Here is a 17064-nt window from a genome sequence, read left to right as displayed (position 1 = left end):
CTTCATTTTAAGGCCCACAGTGGCTTCCTAGAGCCCAAATTATGACACAAAGACAAATTATGCATTATCTCTGTCCCCAAGGAGTTGACCGCCTAGCGGGAATACCAACAAACAAATCAACAACACTATCCTGTGTGATAGATACTATGGGAGAATAAGGTAACGCAGGTACCTCAGAAGGATAGGTTGGAAGACTTTTCTGAAGAAGGCAACAGTTTTACTGTACTTTGAAGGAAGTGAATGGGCCAGTGAGATAAAGAAATAGAAAGGCAGTAGGGCCTTCTAGGCAAGGGTAAGCATAAAACTTTGGAAGAACTGGGAATAATTCAGTACTCTAAAGGATAAACCTTAAAAAGTGGCTGGAGAGGAGGACACTAGGGGGTCAAAATTTGAATGCACACAAGTTACATAAATGGGTGATACTTCATGGATGAGGTCTCTGGTAAATTAATGTCCTCTCTAAAGAGCAAATGTCAGTATAGCCAATTGTCACCATGTGAGGGGATAATCTTATAATCTGAAGAGAAGCCAGAAATCTTTTAATTTTTAAATCAGTGTTGGTACCAAATTTTAAAGAAAACATGGTACAAACAAGACCAAACACATATGTGAGTTGAATTTTGCTAATAGCCTGCCAGTTTACAACCCCAGGGCTAGAGAGTTAGGCCAGGAGCAGCTCATGAAAGGCTCTGTGTACTAAGCTGAGGGCTTTGGACTTTATCCTGAAAACTGTAGGGACTCATTAAAAGACTTGAAGTGATTAACATCTTAGAAGGGTCACTCTGGCAGCTGTGTGAAGTCTGGAAGGTTGCTATGTAACAAGTGCTTAAACCAAGGTGGTGACAGGGACACGGAAAGGAGGAGGCAGATTTGAAAGATGTTAAACAAGGCAAACAGTTTAGTAAATTACAGTTGAAACTTGAACGTAGGTCTCCTACTCCCTTGCTTGATATTCTTATAACTATACCAACATTGTAGGATGCCTTTTTTAGTAGAATACTATTTGGTTTGCAATTAATAAGTTACAGGGGAGATTCTTTGCAAACATTACCTTGAAACACCAGAATTTTTTCCTATAGATACTATTAGTATAGTGTAGGCAAACTCTAAAGTAAACTCCAGGAAAGAGGATATACAGAGAAATCACGAGGAGATAGACAGTGGGCATAGACACTGACCGTGAATAAAGCCCATCTACCATGCTTCACTGGCTAACATTCTATGCCAGTTTACAACTAAACAATGGATGAAGATATTATTAAGTATTTGGTAAAGGAAAAGAAGGGACTATCTTACTGCATTCCTGCCTCAAAAATTCTATGACTAAAAGTTACTCAATTAATGAGTTTCTGGATCATCAGCATTGTGGTTAATCCCTGCACACTTAGTGCAAGTGAAGACTACAGCTTTAATTTGGTTAGTACATTTTTTAGTTCAATGAATAACGGAGCCAGACAACAAGCAAGTCAAGTGGAAAGTGAAGTCATTAGGTGGGGTGAATTGATGTCAAATCTCTGAGTGTTTTCTCTCTTAAACTTCTGGATGGGAGCTGGACTCCATTTGTCTGACTGGCACAGATGAGTTTATAGAAGAGCATTTGTTAAATAGCTCTGTGAATAATAAAATCTACCCCTACTACCTGCTTGACAAAAAGCTGAAAATGCTGTATTTTTCTTTATTAAACAAGATATTAATTTGCAAAGTTGTTGAAGAATTTGATGTTTCCTAAAGTTTCCATATTACGCAATTACATTGGTACAGAGAGAAAATAAAACTTCCAAATCTTAACATCTGGAATGATGTTATATATCTTTAAGTTTGTAATAATGTAGCTAAACAGTGGCTTATTGTGACCCTCTACTCTGTTTATGGCAAGGGTGTCAATGTTTACTTCATGGGAGTGGTATTGAACTTTCAACCAATGTTGTCTTATGGTTATTTTTTTAAGCAGTACTGTGATGGTACTAAGAATATGCTATATGTAGACTAGACTCTGTATTCTATCGGTTGGAATAGGTTAGGTTACACCACAGTAGCAAATATCCCAATAAACCAGTGGCTTGAAACAACAAAGCTTTGATTTCTCATTAGTGCCATACGTTCATCACGGGTAGCTTGGGGGCTCCACTCAGTGCTGTCCTCATTCTAGGACCTTGGATGACAGGGCAGTTAGCAGCAGTGCCAGTCACCATGGCAGAAGGAAAGAAAGTTCTCTGGCTCAGAAATTACACATGACGCTCACTTTTAATCAAAACTTGCCAGTGAGAACTAGAATCACAGCTGCACTCAGCTATAGCTATGAAGTTCAATTTTACCATGTGCCCAGATGACAGAGAACTGGAAATATTTAGTGAACAGAACTAATGACTATCACAGTCACCCAAATAATTGGTCTATTATGGTTTCATGTATCTTTTTTTTCTCTACTTGGCTGGACTGTGAAGTTAGAACCTATGACTTAAAAGGCTCCCAACAAATTCTTTTGATCCAGTACATAAAGAGAACAGCTTGATTAAAGTGTGATTTCAATAAAGTAATTATGTCCTTTTGGAACTTTTCCCCCAATACTATATTTTAAAGTTCAGTTCTGATACAGTAAAGCTGCCAGAAATAGATAACAAAATTATTCAGATGAACTGCAAGCCCAGAAAGTAATCACCTGGCTATGCAAGCCAGGTGTAATCATAAAATAGATAATCAAAAATGGACTGAATTCATTTTTCCACAGATGTTACAATCTGTTAAAGAATAAAGCCTGGAACTCTGACACTACAATGTTATCTCTCTTTACCTTTACTGTATTTACTGTTTAAAGCTCCACATTAGGAACCACTCAAGCACTGCTGAAGAGAAACACTCTCTCATGCCAAGTGTTCTCACTTCAAGATCACAGCCATAAATCCCAAATGTTTAGGACTCTCAAATCTTTATCTCCAGACCTCACTTCTTCCAGGAGCTCCAGAATCATATATCTTGCTATCTCTGCTTTGATGTCTACTAAGTATTTTAAACATAACCTAGCCAAAACAGAACTTTTCATTTTTCTGCTCTGCAAATCTGCTTTCTTAGTCCTTCCTGTGTCTGAAAACAGCACCACTAACCTAGTTCCTCAAGCTAAAAGCATAGGAATCCTCCTGATTCCCCTCCGTCCCTTATTCTTCTAAGTCAAACCTAGAAGCAAGTCCTGGCAACTTTACTGCTAAAGCATACCTGCGGTCTAAGAACGCCTCGCTCTTCCCCCAAATAGCCTGAGCCGTGACCGACTTTCTCCTGGACTACTGTAAAACGTCCTAGCTGATCTTCTGTTTTCACTAACCCCCACCTCTACATCCGTTTTCAACATAGTGGTCATAGCAATCTTTTAAACAAACATCAGACCATGACATTTCCCTCCTTAAAATCTCCCATTACACTGTGAATAAAATTTAAAGAATATCGGCCCTCAAAGCCCTGCATGATCTGACTGAATCCATTTGACTGACCACACAGTTAAATTATCAATACATACCACTCCCTCGCTTTCCCCCTACATGGGCCCTCTTTTCTTCAGCATGCCAGGTTTGGCTCACCTTAGGGCCTTTGCATTACTTGTTTCCTCCCAGTCTTTGCAGCAATGTCTGCTTGTCATTTAGGTTCCGTTTTAAATATCAATTCCTCAGAGAGACCTTCCATGACCTCTTTATATAAAGAGGAACCATTTTATCACTATCTTTTACGTCACCCTCTTTTTTTTTTTAAGACACCAATTGTACTTGAACATTTGTTACTTTTTTTTTTTTTTTTTTTTTTGACTGTGTTGGGTCTTCGTTGCTGTGCGTGGGCTTTCTCTAGTTGCGGCGAGCGGGGGCCACTCTTCATCGTGGTGCGCGGGACTCTCACTATCGCGGCCTCTCTTGTTGCGGAGCACAGGCTCCAGACGCACAGGCTCAGTAGTTGTGGCTCACTGGCCCAGTTGCTCCGTGGCATGTGGGATCTTCCCAGACCAGGGCTCGAACCCCTGTCCCCTGCATTAGCAGGCAGATTCTCAACCACTGTGCCACCAGGGAAGCCCACGTCACCCTCTTTTAATTATCTGCATATCTCTTGATTATTATCTGATGTGTCCTTGTTTGTTTATTGTTTGCTTATTTCACACCACTAGAATGTAACGTCAGCTGTTTTGTGCTGTGCCATATCCTCTGTGACGAGATCAGTGCCTGGCTCATGCTAGGTACTGAGCAAATATCTGTTGAAAAGGTATTTATGATTTGAGTATGTACAAGGTACATGGTATCAGCAAGCAAGATACAAATGTTACATAACATAACACTTCTAAAGTCATCTTTGGCCACTTTATAATTATTCTGGAATTTCCAGTGATAAAAATTATTAATTATAAATTATTAAACCTAATACATAAATTAAATGCTTTCATAGTATAATTTTATCACAAGTAGTTAACTTGGAAGACAATCTGCATTCAAACCTAGACAGTCAGACACTGGAAGGGAAAAAGAAAATGAACAAGAACCGAGTAGCAGTAGTAACCAATGCTGAACATTTACCACGTGACTGGCACATTATATTAGTCCCCTCATCAATTTTAATGAGGTGGGTATTACTATTCCCACTTTAGGAATTAGAATATTAAGGCTCAGAATGATAAAGTATCTTGCCCCAAATCACACAGCATGGAATAGAGTTAGGATATTAATCTATCTCTAATTCTTTACTCCATGGCATGCCCTCAGAAGGCAGTTGCCTGGGGACTCCTGACTGGGGAGCAGCAGCTGTTACAGCTGTAAAATTAGTGATCTCTCTCTCAAAGAGCTGACGGCTGGTAGACCTTTTTTGTTGTTGTTGTTGTTTTTGCGGTACGCGGGCCTCTCACTGTTGTGGCCTCTCCCGTTGCGGAGCAACAGGCTCCAGACGCGCAGGCTCAGCGGCCATGGCTCACGGGCGCAGCCGCTCCGCGGCATGTGGGATCTTCCCGGACCGGGGCACGAACCCATGTCCCCTGCATCGGCAGGCGGACTCTCAACCACTGCGCCACCAGGGAAGCCCTGGTAGACCTTTTAATAGAGAGGGAACCACAGACAGGTGCAGAGCCTTCAGATAACGATCACATTTTACTGTATTCATTAACTTTATATTGTATGAAATTTTACATTTACGTTCAAGTGATACTGGTTCTCCACTTAAGATAAAGTGTAGCTTCTTCTTTAAATAAGCTTATTTAATTTAAAAAGTAAAGTGATTTAATCAATAATTAACTCATAGTGAAAGTGTTACCAAGAAGTGGCAAAACTCGTGGAAGGAGGCAGTGAAACTCAGATACAATGCAAATCCAAATGGTGGCCCATGCACAACTGAAGTTTAGGAAATTCAAGGCATTCATACTTATCTTTTTAAGTAGGTTTTCAAAAAAAAAATTAGTGACATCTGAAGAATAAAAGGTGTAACAGCAACGGAACATCCCATATTAACAGAAGTGTGGTGTCTCATTCTTCTCTGTATAGATCACACCACATCTGAAATATAAGGGGACTCTGGGAACACAACTTTAATGGAACACTGGCAAACTATACACGTTCAGTGAAAGGCAACCCCAACCAAGAGACTGCCCATGTAAAACCACGCTATACTTGGGGAGTGCTGATAAACTTAGGCTCTTCCAGTGTGCAGAGGAGAAAACTCAGAAGATGAAATGGTCTCCAAATTAAATGGAGTGATAGTTAGGGGTTGGGTTTTAATGGTATGTCTTAATGTGAAAATCACATTATCCTGAAAAACTCTTCGGAAAAATATTATACGCCATCACGATATACCAATTTCAATTGGTCCAGCACCACGGGGTTTTCCTGCTATTTTGATAAATGGCTTTTTGTGAAGTAGTTATCTTGTGTTTAGTGGTCAGTTGTATGAAAAAGGTTTCTATTTAGATGTGCTCCTCATATTATGGAAGGATAATGAGAAAACAGGGGATAAGAAGATATGTTTCCCACTTGACATCCACTCCTGGGCATGTTTGAGTAGAATGCCCTGAACTATTTAAATTGTTCTTTTTCCTCTCTCTCTCCTCCTCCCCTTTTTATGGTGGGAGAGGGGAATGGAGAGTGTATGTTGAATGTGCATAAGCTGTCATATAGTTGGAGAACACAACTCCACTATACTATATGAGTGACTTTAATGTAGAATATCTGATATGACACAGAAGGCAGAAGAAGTAGGGCTAACAGGTAGACACTGGCATGTGAAACAGGCTTTCATTTAAAGCAGTAAGACTTTTGTCCCATGAAATATTTATATAAAGGTTACGTGACCATATATTTTGGATTAGATAATAAATTCTATTCCAATACTAATACAATAATTATCTGAAGTGGGCAAAATGAAAATAAAATAGTAGGAAGAAAAAAAATAGTAGGAAGAAAAGAATTACAGTCTGCTACTTTAGATCATGCACGATAGCGTCCCCTTCATTGCCTGAAATCCAAATGGGAGTGTAATAAGTAATAAATTTAAGAATCTTAGAGTAAATCAGTGATCTATGATATCTCTAAAGTTCAGACTGAATGAGTCACTGGATTGGATGTCTTATCATTATAAATTATTTGAAATAAAGAATAGAATTACAATAACTATAAAGTTTAAAGTGCAAGACAGTAGAAAACGAAATAAAATAATGTAAATGCCAAAAGAAACAAGATTTTTCAAAGTTTCAGGTGACTTTAACAAAAAGAAAATTTCAGTTGGGCTCACTGAAAAGACAAGGTATAATACTACCTCTGACACATAATTCAGGAATACATTTGAGTCAGCAGTTGATTATAAAGGGCTAAATAAAGTCCCTTCTGTCTTCCTATATGTAGCCTGTGTATATCTGTATTTTAAAAGTTGTTATATTATGTAGAAATTATCTTTTCTATATGACTTGGCTGCTAGCTCCTTGAGAAAAAGGAATGGTACAGTGCCTGGTACTCAATAAATGTGGGCCTGAATTCTGAGATGAGATATATATGACATATTAGCGAACACCACTGACTGGGTAACTTTAAGATTAGAGTTAGAAGATGATTTTTTTTAATGACAGCATGTTTAAATCATGAAAAATAATTATTAACAGCAAACTTCTGAAGGAGGATTTGGCAGATATACACAAGACTCCAGACAACCAGAAAAATAAACTTTTAACCTTTACATATTATCATACTGAGATTCTTTCCCTCCCTTTTTCTTTTCTTCCCTTTTACTCCCTCTCCTTCTTCCTCTGACATTTGTTTCTTTCCAAAAATCTTTCCTTTCCTTTCCTTTTTTTTTTAAAAACATGCTTTTCTAAATTTTCAAAGACACATGCTACAGGACTTTGAAAAGGAATTGAAATTTGTGATGAGTTCAAGATTTCTCTTTTTCAACTAAGACTTCAGCCCCATGAAAGCAAGGACTCTGTTTTGTTCACTATTATATCACTTAAGACAGTGCCTGGCAAATATTAGGCCTTCAAATATTTGCTGAATAATTTTTTTATTAGAAAAACTATCTCCTCCAAAGAGTCCTGCTTTAAATATGGGACTTCCTACTGGTTCACTAATAGAAATTATCATTGTTTATAAATGTATTATAGAAAATGGTGGAAGACATTTCCACACTATGTATATACTATAGAGTATGTGCAGAGAGTTGAAAGAACAAGTGATATAAACATGAAATTCACAGATGATAGCATATTAGAGAGAGATGATAAAAACGATGATAAATAGAAAAGAGTTAACATGTACTGAGTGCTAGTATTTGTGCCAGGCACTGTGCTAAGAATTTTACATGCACTATCTAAAAATTCTCACAAATCTAGGTAGGCACTATTATTATCCCTTTTTTTTACTGATAAGGAAATCAAAGCATATAAAGGTTGAGTGCGATGTCCACAAGCTGACAGGTAGTAAGCTGTGAAGCTAAAACACAGACCCAGGCAGTTGGATTTCAGAATCCATACTCTAAATCACTATAATATGGTGTTTCACTACATATAAAGTAAATCAAGATAATTTTGTCTGGTTAAGTCCTACATTTTTTAGAAAGAAAAACTAAGGCCAAGAAACGTTGAATAACTTGGTCAAGATCACTGTTTTCTACTTGATTTGGTCATTAACAAAAGCATAACAACACATTCTCTTACTTCCTATATTAAAATAAGCAAGCAAGCAAGCCTACAGCCCTCTCTGGCTACATCTCTACTTGTCTGCTCATTTTTAGAGTAAAACTCCTTCAAAGTTTTACCCATATTCTGTGTGTGTCTAATTCTCACCTCATTCCACTCTAATTAGTCATCTGTCTCAAAACTCCCTGAGACCCTCGTAGAGTCTCTGTCCTTATTGATTTCTCAGTAGCAGTTGAGAGTTGATCTTTTTTTTTGAAACATATTTTTAGCTTCTATTAAATCATAATCACCTCATCTTCTTCCTACGTAATAGTCCCCCTTTCTCAGAGCTTGGCCTCTCACTGGTGATATATGTAGAACCTAATCCCCAAATCCTGAAACAAACGTTCTAAAGGCTCAGTCATGGGTATCCTTTATTCAGAATTTTCTCTGATCCCATGGTTTAAATACTAATTACAGTCAATCCTCATTATCCATGAATTCCAAATTTACCTACTAGCTAAAATTTACTTCCAACCTTCAAATCAATACTTAAAGTGTTCTCTCAGTCATTTGCAGACATGCACATGCATGGATCAGTGAAAAATTTGAGTCCCTGAAGTACATGTGCCCAGCTGAGGTGGAACAAGGTTAGCGTCTTCCAGTTTCACCACTCATACCTGTAAACACAAGTGTCCTTTTTGCAGTGTATTTAGTGCCTTTTTTTGCATTTTTGTGCTTTTTATTGCTGATTTTGCTTTTTTAAATGGCCCCCAAGTATAGAACTGGAGTGCTACCTAATGTTCCCAATCACAAGAAGGCTATGATGTTCCTTATAGGAGAAAATATGTGTGTTAGATAAGCTTCATTCAAGCATGAGTTATAGTGCTGTTGGCCATGAGTTCAATGTTAATAAATCAACAATATATATCAAATATGGTGTCTTTAAACAGAAATGTACATAAAACCAGGTTATGTATTGATTGGTTGGCAAAAATGTGACCAGAGGCTCCAGGAACTTAACCCTGTATTTCCCCTAGAGACAATGACACAGTATTTGTTAATTCACTGTCCCCAGCAACTTTATAGAACATAACTACTGTGAATGAGAATTGACTGTATATGCCTGTGTCCCCCAAAATCTTTGTTAAACAAATGAATGGATCACACAATTAGTTCAAGTGGCAGGGGCAAGGTCATTCAGAGCATGGTACTATTAAATGTAATATATTTTCTTATTTGCAGTCACTTATCTGCATGTCCATCCTGGGTTAACGGAAAAAAGGTAATAATTTTTCCTTTGTGTTATTGGTGCCTACCTCTAGTATTCCTTTTAATTAGGCATTCCAAATGTATCTGGACCTCATATCACATGGCCTCATTATCACACTGGATTGTAATTATTTACTGATCTGTTTCTGCAACTATATCATATCCTTCCAAAGGCGAAGTACCTGTTCTATCTTGTTTGGTGCTGTAGCCCTGCACCAGGCACAGTGCTTGATACATAATAGGTACTCCATTCCTATATTAAGGAGGAGATAAAAGACAGAGGCCTATAACCATATCTAATGATAATCTGTAATGGTCAGTTTTCTTTCCTGTGCTGGGTTATTTTCCTCCTTTAGAAGTTACTGGTGTATGTTCCTAACAGTTTATATGGAAGACTCCAAAAGTATACTTTAGGCTGAAAGACCATCTTATTACTCAGTAAGAATATGGAGATTTTCATTTGTCTTACTTGCACACATAGCAGTTGAAAACAAATGAAATATTTTCTTTAACGGTTTCTGTGCTTTATATGGTGCTATTTATTGCTTAACCAAAAATAAACCTCCATAAATAAAAAAGTATTATTTTCACGGTTTCTGAATATATAGGTCTGTTTGGCTTTATATCATTATCTCGTAACTTCATTAGTTTGCCAAATTCACTTGTGAGTACAATTCCTATTTTATCCCCTATAGTCTGGAAATTCCTACAAAGTCATATATCTTGGCCCTAGGCAAAACACTTTATAAAATCAGCACTATATCCATAACAGATTGTGACAGTGAAAAAGTTGATTTTCTCTGTAGTCCGTAAGTAGAATATATCTCCAAGCAAGCAAAATCCCGTAACTTCAGACTGCAATGAAAGTACATGTCCAAAAGGAATACTTCCTGGGATTGGAGCTAACAAGAACCCCACCTACATCAAGGAAGGCTTTCAGAGGCTATAGTACACATTCCAGAATGACAACTTTTTTAAAAATGGGACTTGGACAACAACAAAAATAAATAAATAATTTTTAAAAATGTGACTTGGACATAGTTTACTGATTAAAATACTTTCCTATATGCTAAAAATTAATTTTAAAAAATTGAATAAAAAGAAGTAAAATAATATGAAATTAGTGTAGTATATGTCTATATACTTGAGTGTACAAATATCCCAGCCTGACAAAGAAAACTTTTCCAGTCTTCTGGGAAGTCAATGCCCATGACCACCAAGTTTTGTTTATCCAGCTTTTGTGGTAGGCTGATTTCTAAAGTAAGACAGATGATTTACTTTTACAAAGACAATGTTTAACAAATAGCTCTCAATAACTGATGAGGTTTCCCAGTTCTTCCATAGTAAGAGGATAGCAACCTTAAGTGTTTCTCAATCCATCCCTTCCCTTTTTTTCAATCACGCTCACACCTATAATCATTATTCTTCTTCAGATAATTCTTCCTGGACTACTGTAATATCCTAGCTTCACTGCCAATCTGTAAACATTCCCTCCATCAAATGTATGGTTTCCAAAGAAATGTTCCTAACGTACTGTTCATTATGATATTCTTTGGCTAAAAATGTTTAACAGGTCCTTCCCTTGCTGCTTGCACAAAAGAAGTCCAAATAAATCAGCTTAGCATTTAAGTACCAAATTCCATCTACCTCGCTAGTTTTATTCACATTTCTCTGCATCTCATGATAAGGTCACTGGTTCCCTATCTTCCAGACTCTTCCTCCACACATTTACTTATGCACCCTGTTCCTCTGACAGGAAGGCCCTTCTTAGTCAGGAGATATTTCATTTCTGTAACAGACAGACCCCAAAAGCACCATGGCTCAATCCAGCTAGACATTTATTTCTCTTTCACACAATAGTCTAAAGGTAGTGGGTAGTCCGTGGTGGATATGCTGCCCTGCCCCATGAGATTGTCCAGGGACCACAATTCTTCCTCTTTTTTTACTCTACCATCTCCTAGGATGTTTTCTTTAAATGCCTGGTAGAAGATGGGCTGAGAAGGGAGAAAGAGACAGGGTTGTCAAGAATGTACGTCAAATCATTTTATGGGCAAGATCCCCAAATTGTACATATCATTCCCATTCACATCCTATTGGCAAGGACTGTGTCACATGGCCATAACTCACTGCCAGGGAGGCTGGGAAATGTATCCTCTAGGCTGGGAGCCATGTGCCCTGTTAAAACATGCAGATGCATGGGATGGCAGAACGGGTTCTATTACTAAAAGAAAGAAGGGGAATTGGGAGCCTGGATTCAATTATCAGTTTCTGCATTATCTTTCTTCAGTTTTTGTCTCTAGACACCCCCATTTACTTTACAAAGCTAAACTCAAATATCACCTTCTTCTAGCCAGTCTCCTCTGATCTTATCACATCAGCTTATTCCATTGTCCTCCGAATGGAATATCAACTCTCCCTTCTTTGAAATTTCAAAATTCTTGTACCTATTACGGAGTTTAGCACATTTTAGCTATATACATATTAAAGATAGTCTGTCAGGAAATATAATGTGGCCAAAAAGGAAAAGATAAATGTATACTATTGATTAATCTTCCTTCATTGTTTTATTTCCTATACAAAGATTGTCGAAAACACAGTCTTTATTCTGTATTTCTAGAAGTGGTGTGTGCAGAAGACAGCATTCAATAATGCTGGTAATGATAACACTGCCTTATTCAATTCACTGATAAATTATAATTTAAGGAATTACTTAGAAACAAAATTATTGTAAAAGATTTTCAAGTAAACAATGTCTTAAAATTTTACTGAAAAAACTTTTAATAATGATGTTTAAACAAAGCATGCCTGTATTCTTTGTCCTTTCATAATGATTTACCAAAACTGAACAAAATCCTTGAATAACACTTATGAATAGTTATATACTTTTAGTTTATTTAGGTTTTCTGTTTGTTCATTTCTTGTTTCTTTATCCTCATATTCGATTTCCTTCACACAAGCTTAGAACATGAAACAGCCATTTTATTTCATTTCAGGATGTTTAATACAAAACAAATACCTATTTAACATTTAGTTATATATCATAGTAGATGATTTAAGTTATGGAATTTCACTGTTAAAATGTAAATTTTGAATACAGTATGCCAAATAATAAAAAATAAATGCACCTCTATTTCTTTCTTTGAATATTAAACTATAAATTATGAACAGGGAGTCACTTCCTTTGATTAATAACCCCTCTGACCAGGTATAATGAATATTTACACATTATTCTGTGTTGGTAGAGTACTTAAAATGCCTGAAATAATAATGATTATCAAGTGAAATTTGGAAAAATTTTATGTGAGAAAGTCTTTCAAGTGACAGAAATATAATATATATGAAATATGTGATAAATTCCCTTTACCTAAAACACAGAAAGATTATAACAGCTTCTTATTAAAATTGTTTTAAAACAGAAATCCAAGTCTGTCAGTAATTTGAAATCTAAATGCATGTAATAGCCTGAGGGAATTGTAGTGCAGGTTGTTCCCAGGGTGAGCTATAAACATGGAAATACTCTATTTAAACATCTATGTAATCTCCATTGAAACAAATTATTTTGAAATTATGTCAAAAAAGAACTTAAAATGCATGTACTTATAAGCCTAAACTTCGGACACATTTAATGATCATGCTTTAAAAGGTCATAAAGCTGTGGTTGATATTGAATATGTTTTTTTAAAATATTAATATTTTGTCCTTTCTGTATAGCTAAAAAAGTCCACTCAGGCAACCTGTATCTTAAAGTGTAACTGCTGATTTTATTGGCAAACCTATAATAATGCATATGATCAATCTTTACTTAATTATTTTGAGTTGCAAACACAACTAATATATCATCTTTGAAATGCACTGACCATAATCAGTATATTCTGGAACAAGTCCAGGGGGCCATTAATCAAAACATGCAGCAAGGAAAGTGAGAGCCGCAGCCTGAAGAGTTAGGTAAACACACAGTGAAGTTAATAAAAACCTATCTCATTTTAAAACCACCACTGTGTTTACTTTTGCAACTAAGATAAACATTATGATAAAATTAAAGTTGTATAAAAAATGAGGTTTGCTAATGATGACCAAAGCAAATATATAGCAATTGCACATACATTTTATGTCCCTAATTTGACAGTAGAGAAGTTTAAAGTTCAGTTACTAAAAACCTTCAAGAATTAGATATTTGAATCTGGTAAATTATATTATCCATGAAAATTAAATACACACACATGCACAGACAAACACACATCAAATATGTTGAGGTTTAAATTAGAAAAAAAAAGCAATCAAGGTATGAACATGAAAATAGGTTCTTTTTGAAAGAAGAGGATGGTCAACTACCATATTCTAAATTGGCAGATGCAAATGAATAAACTGTAAACAACGAGAAAATGTTTGAATGAGTTTGAAATTAAATTTTAAATGAAACAAAATGATAGAATACAAATGCATATATATAATGTAAATATATGTAAATATCTATCTATTTATTTACTTACTTATTATCAACTGCTTTTAAAACCCGGTCTTCCAATTGTATTATTTTCCTTCAATATAATCTTATTGACTGCTAATTGGAAGGAAAGAAGATTTGCTGAGAAATGTATGGGCAATCCTCATTTCCATAAGAATTATGAGGAAAGGAAACACTACAGGTTTAAAAACTCCATAAACAAAGTTTCCTTTTCAGGAAGAGATTTCCAAGGTTTAGCCAAAAGCCCTGGGAAAACAGTGCTTTAAAAATAACAGTGTATCACAGTCTTAGAGCTTCCTACTTCGATGGTGCTTTCATTCATGTGATCTCATCTGACTCTCATATACATGTTGAAAGGCAGGCAGGAGGTATTATTAAACCAGTCCTTGTACTCACAGAGTTGCAGTTCTATCTCTACTGTGATATTGTAGAAATTTTGAACAAACAGTTGCAAGTCACTGAATGTGATATTTACTCAGCTCTTAATTCACTGAGTTTCTGTAAGAATTGAATGAATTAAAGGAATTTAAGTGCTTAACACAACCCCTGGCGCACACTGATCGTATTAAATAGTAGTTATTGAAGCAGTATAATAAAGTAGCTAAAAAGTATGGTCTTTGGAATAAGATGATCCTAGATTCAAAATCACAGATGTAGCATTGTCTTTGGGCAAGTTATCTAATCTCTCTAGAACTGAGCTTCCTAATCTATAAAATGGGTATAGTTTAGTGAGACATATAAAGGGCATATATAAAGGGTTTAGCACAGTATCTAGGACATAAGTATTCAGTGAATGTTAAATATTATCATTATTATTGATAGACGGATTTGATTAACTAATAACTTATGTAAATACAAAATATCATTAACAAAAATTAAAAGGCAAATGATAGTCTGGGTAAAATAAAATTAATACTTTTAGATATAAAGCAATAGGAGACAAAGACCTCCACTGAAAATCAGCTGAGGTTATGGATAGGTAATAAACAAAAGATGAAATGTCAATAATCAATAAATGTCAGAGAAGAAGGATGTCTCTAAAGGTTAGGTACAAAAATTAAACAATGAGATACTATTTATTGATTAAACGATTAAAATGACCTGGCAATGATGAGAATGAATTGGAAAATAAAAGAACAAAAGGCAAACACTGCTTGTGGGAGTACCAGCTATGATAGCTTTCTGGAGGAACTCTGTCAAAACATAACAAAGGACTAACAAGTACATATGCCTAATAAGTACATTACTAACCTAGTAATTTCACTTTGGGGAATTCATACTAAGGAAACAATCAGTCATATGTGCAAATTTATGTACAAGTATATACAACATTCTTTGTGATAGTACAAATGTGGATAAGGCCTAAATGTACAGTATGGGAAATGGTTAAAGAAATTATGATACATTTACACAATGGGACACTATAAATATAAAATGATGTTGAAGCAACGTATCTATTAAAGTAGAAATATATATTTAAATATTAAAATAGCAGGCTACATCACAAACAGTATGAGCCTTGTTTTGCACGTAAAGTGTGGAAGAGAAGAGATCTGCAAATATACAGAATACTATGGTGTTAATAGTGGTGGTCTCCGTGTGGGTGGGATTATGCATTTCCTAGCTACCATTTTGTTTCTGTATACTTTCTGCTTTTGCGGGGGACATAAGCATGCGGTGCTTTTACAATTGGGAAACAAAGAAAATGAACCTCATTTTATTGAGAAATAAATGGATTCCTTTAGTAGGTAAGTGGATAAACTGTGGTACATCCAGACAATGGATTACTATTCAGCACCAGAAAGAAATGAGCTAACAAACCATCAAATGATATGTAGGAAACTTAAGTGTATATTATTATTATTTTTTTTTTTTTTTTTTTGCTGTACGCGGGCCTCTCACTGCTGTGGCCTCTCCCATTGCGGAGCACAGGCTCCAGACGCGCAGCCTCAGTGGCCATGGCTCATGGGCCCAGCCGCTCCATGGCATGTGGGATCTTCCCGGACCGGGGCACGAACCCATGTCCCCGTGATCGGCAGGCGGACTCTCAACCACTGTGCCACCAGGGAAGCCCAGGTGTATATTATTAAGTGAAAGAATGCAATCTGAAAAGGCTGCATACTGTATGATTCCAACTATAACACATTCTGGTTAAGGCAAAACTATGGGGATATTTCAAAGATTGGTAGCTGCCAGAGGTTAAGGGGAAAGAGGGATAGATCGGTGGAGCACAGAGGATTTTTAGGGTAATGAAACAATTCAGTATAATACTACAATGGTGGATACTTGTCATTATATATATGTCCAAATCCATAGAATGTACAACACCAAGAGTGAACCCGTAAAATACGGGCCTTGGGTGATAATGATTTGTCGAGGTAGGTTCATCAATTGTAATAAATGTACTATTTTGATGGGGGTTGCTGAGAGTGGGGGAAGTTGTGCATGTGTGGGGACAGAGGTACATGGGTACTCTTTGTACTTTCCACTCAATTTTGCTGTGAACCTAAAACTACTCTAAAACATATATACAATGGAATATTACTCAGCCATAACAAGAAACGAAATTGAGTTATTTGTAGTGAGGTGGATGGACCTAGAGTCTGTCCTACAGACTGAAGTCAGAAAGAGAAAAACAAATACCGTGTGCTAACACATATATATGGAATCTAAAAAAAATGGTTCTGATGAACCTAGGGGAAGGACAGGAATAAAGACACAGACGAAGAGAATGGACTTGAGGACACGGGGAGGGGGAAGGGTAAGCTGGGATGAAGTGAGAGAGTAACACTGACATATATACACTATCAAATGTAAAATAGATAGCTAGTAGGAAGCAGCTATAGCACAGGGAGATCAGCTCCGTGCTTTGCAACCACTTAGAGGGGTGGGATAAGGAGGGTGGGAGGGAGATGCAAAAGGGAGGGGATATGGGGATATACATATGCATATAGCTGATTTAAACTCTATTTTACTGCAATTGGGCTACAGTGGGGAAGTGGACTCTCTAGGACCCTGGAAAGCTCTGATAGACATGAGAACTTTGGTGCAGAGCCAGGAGAGCCTGATGTGTATAATTATTCCTCTAAACAAAAGTGCATGGATTGTGCAATTTCATCCAGGATGATGCTGTAAGCTTCTAGAATAAAAAGGAAAGACTGAGCTTTTCTGAGTCGAGGAAGATTATATCTTAAACAAATTGTATCAGTGG

At 36.5% G+C, this 17064-nt stretch overlaps 1 protein-coding gene across 3 annotated transcripts in view; it reads right to left on the bottom strand.

The window, feature by feature from the left end:
* The window catches only part of XRCC4 (X-ray repair cross complementing 4), a 268609-nt gene that overhangs the window by 71281 nt on the left and 180264 nt on the right, over nucleotides 1–17064 (bottom strand). The window contains exon 8 of one of the 3 annotated variants that reach the window (XM_029217658.1): nucleotides 3928–4225. The exons of the other annotated variants lie outside the window; for them this stretch is intronic. Coding sequence (XP_029073491.1) covers nucleotides 4207–4225 — 19 coding nt within the window. The 3' untranslated portion in view covers nucleotides 3928–4206. Of the gene's footprint in view, nucleotides 1–3927; nucleotides 4226–17064 lie in introns of those variants that run through there. 3 annotated transcript variants of the gene reach the window in all.

This window comes from Monodon monoceros, unplaced genomic scaffold, assembly GCF_005190385.1.
Source record: "Monodon monoceros isolate NGI ecotype Baffin Bay Population unplaced genomic scaffold, NGI_Narwhal_1 Super_Scaffold_12, whole genome shotgun sequence".
Lineage (NCBI taxonomy): Eukaryota > Metazoa > Chordata > Mammalia > Artiodactyla > Monodontidae > Monodon > Monodon monoceros.
This window is presented reverse-complemented; position numbering and strand designations above follow the sequence as displayed.